General features: G+C 48.9%; 1 protein-coding gene across 1 annotated transcript in view; it reads left to right on the top strand.

The window, feature by feature from the left end:
* Positions 1–9,015, top strand: part of LOC119283436 — a 15,671-nt gene extending 6,656 nt beyond the window's left edge. Inside the window, exons 3-6 of the mRNA XM_037562989.1 lie at positions 7,258–7,403; positions 7,960–8,158; positions 8,254–8,400; positions 8,659–9,015. Coding sequence (XP_037418886.1) covers positions 7,258–7,403; positions 7,960–8,158; positions 8,254–8,400; positions 8,659–9,015 — 849 coding nt within the window. The remainder of the gene's footprint in view (positions 1–7,257; positions 7,404–7,959; positions 8,159–8,253; positions 8,401–8,658) is intronic.
* The last annotated feature ends 1,070 nt before the right edge of the window (positions 9,016–10,085 follow it).

Here is a 10,085-nt window from a genome sequence, read left to right as displayed (position 1 = left end):
CCGAGTGAGAGGTTTGCTCTTCACTCGGTAGGATTTTTATAACTTAGGCGAGTACTTGGACTGCAGCTAAGCCCCCGAGTGAGAGGTTTGCTCTTCACTCGGTAGGATTTTTATAACTTAGGCGAGTACTTGGACTGCAGCTAAGCCCCCGAGTGAGAGGTTTGCTCTTCACTCGGTAGGATTTTTATAACTTAGGCGAAACAGATTCGCAGCTAAGCCTCCGAGTGAGAGGTTTGCTCTTCACTCGGTAGGGTTTCCATAACTTAGGCGAAACGGATTCGCAGCTAAGCCTCCGAGTGCGAAGTCTGGCTCACCACTCGGTAGGATTTTTTACAAACTTAGGCGGAACGGATTCGCGGCTAAGTCACCCACTGAGGGGGAATTTTATTAGACAAAATAAAAAGTGACAAAAATTATGGAGGAACTATGACACTATTATTTTGAGGTCCATGAACTACAGAAGTACTTTATTGCAACTCATCCGAGTGATAAAACTTAAGTGTGAAATGGGCGGAGTAATTCCGCGTTCCAAGCTCGGGGCTCGTCGATATTATGCTCGACGTTGTAAAGACGGTACGCCCCGTTGTGGAGGACCTTGGTGACGATGAAGGGACCTTCCCAAGAAGGAGCAAGCTTGTGTGGTTTGTGCTGATCCACTCGGAGAACCAAATCTCCTTCCTGGAAGGCTCGACCTCTCACATTTCTGGCGTGGAAACAACGCAAATCTTGTTGGTAGATGGTCGACCGGATCAGAGCCATCTCCCTTTCTTCCTCTAAAAGGTCGACTGCGTCCTGCCGCGCTTGTTCAGCTTTTGCTTCGTTGTAGACTTCAACTCGAGGAGCATTGTGGAGAAGATCACTCGGCAAGACTGCTTCAGCTCCGTAGACCAAGAAGAATGGAGTTCTTCCGGTCGACCGATTAGGTGTGGTCCGTAGTCCCCAAAGCACTGAGGGAAGTTTGTCGACCCAAGCTCCAGCTGCATGCTTGAGATCACGCATCAGTCGGGGTTTCAATCCCTTGAGAATTAGGCCATTGGCTCGCTCTGCTTGTCCATTCGACTGTGGGTGGGCGACTGAAGCGTAGTCGACCCGTGTGCCTTGAGAGTTACAGAAATATCTGAATTCCTCCGAGTCAAAGTTCGACCCATTATCCGTAATGATGCTGTGCGGGACTCCATATCTGAATATTAGTTCCCTGATGAAACTAACAACAGTACCGGCGTCAAGGTTCTTGATTGGTTTAGCCTCAATCCACTTGGTGAACTTGTCGACTGCCACCAGTACATGCGTGAAGCCACTTCGCCCTGTTCTCAAAGGACCGACCATGTCCAACCCCCATACTGCGAAAGGCCAGACGAGTGGAATGGTCTTCAGGGCTGATGCAGGCTTGTGCGACATATTCGAGTAAAACTGACATCCCTCGCACTTATCCACTATCTCCTTTGCCATCTCATTCGCCTTTGGCCAGTAAAATCCGGCTCGGTATGCTTTGGCCACGATGGTCCGAGAGGACGCGTGATGACCACAAGTCCCCGAGTGAATATCATTAAGGATGATTCGACCTTCTTCCGGCGTTATGCACTTCTGAACGACTCCAGTCGCGCTTTCTCTGTATAACTGTCCTTTGATTACGGTAAAGGCCTTAGATCAGCGGACGATCTGTCGAGCCTCTTCCTCATCCTCCGGGAGCTCTTTTCTCAGGATATACGCGATATATGGAACTGTCCAATCGGGAATGACCACCAAAATCTCCATGACCAAGTCGACCACTGCCGGGACTTCAACCTCAGTCGGATCTGTGGCACTCTTGGGCTGTGGAGCTTCTTCGGTGAAAGGATCTTCTTTGACTGACGGAGTGTGTATATGCTCCAAGAACACACCACTCGGAATGGCTTCTCTCTTGGAACCTATCTTTGCTAGATCATCAGCTGCTTGATTTTTCAGTCGGGGTATATGATGGAGCTCCAACCCCTCGAACTTCTTTTCCAGCTTCCTCACTGCACTGCAGTATCCAGTCATGGCTGGGCTTCTCACGTCCCACTCCTTCATCACTTGATTGACCACTAAATCCGAGTCGCCATAGACCATCAGGCGACGGACGCCGAGTGAAATGGTCATTCGCAACCCATATAAGAGGGCCTCATATTCTGCCTCATTGTTGGAGGAATCGAAGTGAATCTGGAGCACATATCTGAGCTTATCTCCTCTGGGGGAAACCAGGACAACCCCAGCACCGGAACCATTCAACATCTTAGAGCCATCAAAGAACATGGTCCAATGCTCCGAGTGAACTTCAGTCGGCTGCTGCTGTTCAATCCACTCGGCGAGGAAATCTGCTATTGCCTGGGACTTAATGGCTTTCTTTGCCTCAAACTTGATATCAAGGGGAAGAAGTTCAATCGCCCATTTGGCCACTCGATCAGTTGCATCTCTGTTGTGCGAAATCTCTAATAGTGGAGCGTCGCTGACGACTGTGATGGAATGATCAGAGAAATAATGAGCAACCTTCTTTGTGGTCATGTATATTACATACACAAGCTTCTGATAATGAGGATATCTCTGCTTGGATGGAGTCAAGACTTCAGACAAATAATACACTGGGCGCTGAACTTTGAGAGCTTTTCCTTCTTCTTCTCGCTCGACCGTAAGCACAGTACTGACGACTTGTCGTGTGGCTGCGATATAGAGCAACAGAGGCTCTTTGCTGATTGGAGCAGCAAGCACCGGCTGGGTGGAGAGCAGAGCTTTTAGCTCGGCAAACGCTGCATCAACTTCTGGAGTCCACTCGAACTTGTCTGTCTTCTTCATCAGTCGGTAAATAGGCAATGCCTTTTCACCGAGTCGTGAGATGAATCGACTTAATGCGGCCAAGCATCCAGTAAGCTTCTGGACATCGTGCACTCGCACAGGGCGTTTCGTTCGGAGAATAGTGCCGATCTTCTCTGGATTAGCATCGATTCCTCGTTCGGAAACGAGAAAACCGAGTAACTTGCCACCAGGAACTCCAAATGTGCACTTTGATGGATTGAGCTTGACATCATACCTTCTGAGGTTGGCAAATGTTTCGGCGAGATCAGCGAGCAGGTCGGAACCTTTTCGCGACTTGACAACGATATCATCCATATATGCTTCCACATTCCGACTGATTTGAGTGAGTAGACACTTCTGAATCATTCGCATAAATGTGGCTCCGGCATTCTTGAGGCCGAATGGCATGGTGATATAGCAGAAGCACCCGAATGGAGTGATGAAAGCTGTTTTTATCTTGTCGTGTCCGTACAGACGGATCTGGTGGTACCCGGAGTAGGCGTCTAGAAAAGACAGTCTCTCGCATCCCGCGGTCGAGTCAACAATTTGATCTATGCGAGGGAGAGGAAAATGATCTTTCGGGCAGGCCCGGTTGATGTGCTTGAAATCAATGCACATTCGGAGCGATTTGTCCTTCTTAGGAACCATGACGACATTAGCGAGCCACTCGGAGTGGTATATCTCTCGGATAAATCCTGCCGCCAACAGTCGAGCCACTTCCTCACCAATGGCTTTTCTCTTCTGGACGGCGGACCGCCGAAGATGCTCTTTGACTGGTTTTGCAGATGAGTCGACTCTTAGGCGATGCTCAGCCAGTCCCCTGGGAACACCTGGCATGTCAGCGGGCTTCCATGCAAAAGTGTCCCAGTTCTCACGGAGGAACTCGATGAGCGCTTCTTCCTATTTCGGGTCGAGTGTTGTGGAGATGTGGGTCGGAGCTGCATCGGGGTCGGTCGGGTGAATGTGAACAGGCTTGTCTCACCGGACGACTGAAATGCAGACTCTGTGGCGGGTTTCTTGGATCACAGCAAATCACTCGGATCTGCATTTTGCTTGTATTCTTCGAATTCGACCGCTGTCACCTGGGAATCGACAATCTTTGAGCCCTTCTGAAAGCACTCTTCCACCTTTTTCCGATCACCGGTGACAGTGATCACTCCCTTGGGGCCGGGCATTTTCAATTTGAGGTACACGTAACATGGTCGAGCCATGAACCGTGCGTAAGCTGGTCTCCCCAAAATGGCATAATATGCACTCTGAAAATCCACGACCTCAAACGTCAACTTTTCTTTGCGAAAATGTTTCGAATCACCAAACACCACGTCCAGAGCTATTTGGCCGAGTGACTCGGCTTTCTTCCCTGGTATAACTCCATGAAAGCTCATGTTACTAGTGCTCAGTCGGGACATCGGAATGCCCATTCCTTTCAGTGTGTCTGCATACAACAAATTCAGCCCGCTTCCACCGTCCATCAGCACTTTTGTCAGTCGAGTGCCTTCGACAACTGGATCGACCACCAAAGCTTGCCTCCCAGGGGTGGCAATATGAGTCGGGTGATCAGATTGGTCGAATGTGATGGGTATTTGGGACCATTTCAGATAATTTGCTTTTGCTGGGGCAACCATGTTCACTTCTCGGTTAATGACTTTCAATCGACTCTTGCTTTCCACATCTGCAAAGATCATCAGAGTGGAGTTGATATGCGGATATCTTTCCTCACTGTCCTCCTTGTCTTCGGCCTTGTCCGACTCCTTCTCCTTGTCCTTAGACTGTTTTCCCTGAAACTGCTGGATCAGGAGTCGACATTGGCGAGTGGTATGCTTCAGGTAGATGATATTCCCCTCTTCGTCTTTCTTCGTGTGGATGTGACACGGCATATCCATCACGTCGTTCCCTTCTTTATCCTTCACCTTCTTAGGGTTCCAGGATCCTTTTGGTTTCCCTTTAAACTTTCCTTGAGTCACGGCCAGAGCCTCTCCAAGAGCTGCCGGTTCAGCCTTCCGCTTCTGTTTCCGACTGGTGTTTCCTTTTTCCGACTGACTCGGCTTGTGCTTGCCGCTTCGGAGTCGGTCTTCTTCTTCGCCGTTGGCGTACTTGGTAGCAATCTCCATCATCCGACTCAAGGTCATGTCACCGGTTCGACCAAACTTCAAACTCAATTCTCTGTTCTTGACGCCATCTTTAAAGGCGCAGACTGCCTGATGATCAGACACATTCTCCACAGTATGGTGCAAAGTGATCCATCTCTGAATATACTCTCTGAGAGTCTCATTGGTCTTCTGCACGCAGACTTGCAACTCTGTCAGTCCAGCTGGTCGCTTGCAAGTTCCTTCAAACGTTCTGATGAACACTCGGGACAGATCTTCCCAAGTGTAAATGCTGCTAGGAGGTAATTGAGTCAACCATGCCCTGGCAGAACCTTCCAGCATGAGGGGCAAATGCTTCATGGCCACCTCGTCGTTCCCACCACCAATCTGAACTGCCACTCGGTAGTCCTCAAGCCAAGTTTCAGGCTTAGACTCACCAGTGAACTTGCTGACTCCTGTTGCCAACCTGAAATTGGGAGGGATAACTGCGGCTCTGATAGCTCTGCTGAAACATTCAGGACCAGAAACATGCACTCGACTGCTTGTGGGTGCATCTCTGTCGAGTCCGCCTCGATGGGCTCTGTTCCGGTCGACCAAACCTTGCACGATAATGGATCGCGCGTCGAAGCCTGGTTCTCTGGGGTCGACTGGAACTCTTCGCCCCGTACTGAACTGACGTCTGTCATCTTGCTGCCGAGGAGTGTAAGACCCACCCCTCGGAGGGGAATTGGGCACTCGACGCCTATCATCTCGGTCGAATCGGTCACCATATTGGTCTCGCCGATTCTCGCGCCCTTCACGCCGCGGAGGCGATCTGGGACTGTGAGCCGACTGAACCGTATTCGCAGCGACGGATCGACTGTGAATTCTGTTGCGCGACTGCGACACGGCCGAATTCTGGTCTCCTGCTGCCCGGAGTAGATCCCTGATCTGCATCAAGCCTCTGCCAGCTTCCGACTGAGAGGGCTGGATGGACTCTGCTATACGGGTCGCAGCTGCTAAATTCTGGATTGGGGTTCGATATACCTGAGTCGGCGGGAAGAGTTGACGTCGACTGGTGTCGGGAACTCGTTGCCGCGCACGCTCATCGATTGCTCGCTGAAGATTCTCCAGTCGAGTGCGTTCGGCCAAATTGGCCAAACGTGCCTCCTCCAAGGCGCGAGCCTCGGGGGTTTCTCCTGCGATGGGAGTACGCAGGACATCCACGTTCCTGCGGCGAAGTTCTTCTCTCTGCAGAGAGTCGAGTGGCTCGGGCTGGTACTCTTCGTGATCTCGTGCGGGGTCGCCTCCGTCGCCTGCTCCACCATCACGGGCGAAGCCAGGGGGACTGCGGGGCCCGTCGACCATCAGGATTTCCGCCGCTGGATCACTGCTATCGCACTCGGATGCGGTCTCTACGGAGCCAGTCGACAGGTCGAACAGGCCGTAGAGAGATTCGTCGGGCTCGATTGCTGCAACTTGGGTGGTGGCCATTTGGCGAGCCACCGCGTGCCTCACCCACCGCTGAATCCTCAATCGGCCCGAGCGCTTGCGCTGGCGGGAGACCGGGAAGGTGGTCGATGGGTATGTCGACCGATACGGGGTCGACAGTTGCCACAGCAGAACGCCGCGGACACATGCGCGAAAATGCGTCGCGCCGCGGATGGGGAGCGCATCAACGTCGAGTGGAGCCTCCTGGAGCCAGGCGGAGTCGTCGGCGATGAAGATGAGAGCGCCGAGACGGATCTCTCGACCCTCGACCAAAACTCCAGCAGCCACCATGATGAAAGTACTCAGAAGAATCGCAACTTCCCCACAAAATCGCTAAAACACCTGCCCCACGGTGGGCGCCAACTGTCGTGGTTCTAAGCCTGACAGTAGAGTGGGGGGTAGGTATGGAGAGGCAAGGTCCTAGCTATGGAGAGGTTGTAAACACAGGGGATGTACGAGTTCAGGCCCTTCTCGGAGGAAGTAAAAGCCCTACATCTCGGAGCCCAGAGGCGGTCGAGTGGATTATATGTATACAAGTTACAGGGTGCCGAACCCCTCTACCTGTGGAGGGGGGTGGCTTATATAGAGTGCGCCAGGACCCCAGCCAGCCCACGTAGGAGAGGGTTTAAGGTGAGTTAAGTCTGGGGCGTTACTGGTAACGCCCCACATAAAGTGTCTTTACTATCATAAAGTCTACTTAATTACAGGCCGTTGCAGTGCAGAGTGCCTCTTGACCTTCTGGTGGTCGAGTGAGTCTTCGTGGTCGAGTCCTTCAAGTCAGTCGAGTGAGTCCCTCGTTGGTCGACTGGAAGGTGACCTCTTCTAAGGGTGTCTTTGGGCAGGGTACTTAGATCAGGTCAGTGACCCTACCCTAGGTACATGACCCCATCAGCTTGAGAGGCAGAGGACTGAATCAATGGCAGGCAGAGGCACAGCTGGAAGGGTCATGGCTGGGAGAGGCAGGGCTGGAAGAGATAATTATGGCAGCTCCAGTGAGAATAAGTATGCTACCAAGCAGCAAATTGCTATGCTTTTAGGGTTAGGCAGAGAGATTTTGATGCTGCTGAAGCTGATGATTGGTTTTGTTATAGTGCTTTGTGTGATGTGTTTCACCTTAATTATGAAGAAGTGAAGTGTTGTTAATTTAGTAGGTGCAGGTGTGTAAACTAAGCATACTAAAATGGTTGCTTTTGTTTGCTCAGTAATGCTTAGTTGTAATGGTTGTTGTAATGGATAATATGTCAGTAATGTGAAGCCTGCTTGACCTACTTGCTTTGAAATGCTAGACCTAATTGCTTTGAAAAAACTGACAGATGTATTTCATGTCAGAAGTGTAGTTAAACTAATTCTGACAGAATGTTTGCAGTTCACTGAATTTTTATAGTTAACTGAATTTAGTTTGCAAAGTTAACCTCATTGTACTTAACCTCATTGCTTTCAAATTAATTGCTGTACTGAACTAACTTTGCAAACTTTGCAAACTAATTGCTGTACTAAATGAAGTAAGTGAATCTTAGCACAACTGAACTCAAAAGCAAGCATGTACTTGCACCTGCTGCAAACACCCACCCAGCAACTTGCACTCTACATGTAGCTTTGGTCCACCAGTCGACCACCACCACCAGATCCCCTTCTTCCTCACCATTCATCTTCAATTTCGTGCACCACCAGATCCCTTCTCTCCTCTGTCCAATAGCACCAACAAATCCCCTTCTCATCTTCATCTAGCAGCAACCATGGTGTCCTGGGATGATCTTCCCACTTCTTCTGAAGATGACTCAGTGACCCGCAAGGTTAGTGTGCTCCTCAATCTCACACAAATCCAGCCTAGGGTTTCTCAGCTAGGGTTTCTCTCTCAATTGATTTCAAATGTCTCTCTTTTGTTTAGCCACCTGCCACAATATCCTATGAGGAATGGAGTGGCTTGGCTACAGATCTGCCTAGCTTTAGATGTGGGCATGGATCTTTGTGTGGGAAGAATGTGGCATTTGAATCTGTTGATACTGGTAGAAGGTTTCTAGCTTGTGCGCAAAAGGTTAGTAATTTTTTTGCATTTGGCACTGTTAAACATTTTTCTCTTTGCAGTATGTCTTAAGTTCCATCATCAGGCACAGTACTGAATACTGGCAGTTAACTGAATATCTTTAACCCCAAATGCAGATATGTTGAGTGGGTTGACCCTGAGTGGCCTGATGCTCTAAAGATGAGCCTAGCTACTATATGGACCATGTATGAAGAGGAGAAAAAACAGAGGCTCAGACAGAATGTTGTGAGTGCTGAAGAAAATTTGAAGGTTCTTGAAGAGAAGAAGAAGATGGAGAATGAGTTGAGGCATTTCAAGCTTGATTTTGCTAAGATGGTGGCTGAGAAGGAGCACGCAATGAGCCAACTAGGCAGCACACAACTTACTCTGACTGATCTAAAGGAAGAACTTGAGAAGAAGGAGATTGCAGACAAGTCAGTAACCAACATTCATCAGGTATTCAGGGTTAAAGCAGAGAAAGAGAGGGACCAAGCAGTGCAAGAGAGGGATGGCTTGAAGCATGAGAAAAGGAAGCTTGAGTACATGATTGGTGACCTATTCAAACAGACAGAGGCCACCAAGGAGAAGATAAGGAAGCTGAAGGGCATGCTGAATGAATTTGATTGAATCTGTGTCATTGTAAAAAAACCACTTTGCATCTTTCCTCCCGGATTTGTGTCAACTAAATTGTGTTAAGATAAGATATTGAAGTTGAAGTGGGTTAAGATAAGAAACTGAAGTTGGTTCAGATAAGAAAATGAAGTTAACTGTCTCTGTCTTATATGACTGAATTTGCCTGAATTTATATGCCTGCAGTTGCTGTTTTATATGACTGAATTTGTCTGAATTTATATGTCTGCAGTAGCTGTTTTATATGACTGAATTTGTATGCCTGTACCAAATTTTTCTTAAAGAAAAAAATTACACAAAAAGAGTTTTGCCTAGGAGAAGATAAGGAAGCTAAAGGGCATGCTGAATGAATTTGATTGAATCAGTGTCATTGTAAAAAAACCACTTTGTATCTTTCCTCCTGGATTTGTGTCAACTAAATTGTGTTAAGATAAGATATTGAAGTTGAAGTGGGTTAAGATAAGAAACTGAAGTTGGTTCAGATAAGAAAATGAAGTTAACTGTCTCTGTCTTATATGACTGAATTTGCCTGAATTTATATGCCTGCAGTTGCTGTTTTATATGACTGAATTTGTCTGAATTTATATGTCTGCAGTAGCTATTTTATATGACTGAATTTGTATGCCTGTACCAAATTTTTCTTAAAGAAAAAGAATTACACAAAAAGAGTTTTGCCTAGGTCTCGAACCTAGGACCTGTGATATTGAACATTGGTGGCAATGCCAGTGTCATAAGTAGTAGTGCTTTGATCAAGGGCAGGTACTAACGTAGCTATTTAGCAGTTGCTAGTGGCCCAATGGCTCACGCCTCTTCCGTTTCCTTGTCTGCTCTTTAAGCCCACCCACCCACCGCTCCACTCTCCACTCTCCACTCAGTCCACCACGTCGCCTCGGTTACCCCGCACCAAACCCCCACGCAAGAAAACCCTCGCCGCTGACCACCACACCGCCGCCGCGGACATGGAGAACTGCCCTGCCTGGAAGAGGGTCATCGATGACCTCGCAGGCGATGACAAGGCCATGCGCGTGGACCTGACGGAGATCGGGAAGTGGTTCCCCAGCTGTTCG

Source organism: Triticum dicoccoides, chromosome 4A, assembly GCF_002162155.2.
Source record: "Triticum dicoccoides isolate Atlit2015 ecotype Zavitan chromosome 4A, WEW_v2.0, whole genome shotgun sequence".
Classification (NCBI taxonomy): domain Eukaryota; kingdom Viridiplantae; phylum Streptophyta; class Magnoliopsida; order Poales; family Poaceae; genus Triticum; species Triticum dicoccoides.
Note: the sequence above shows the minus strand (reverse complement) of the source record. Positions and strands in the feature narration are given on the sequence as shown.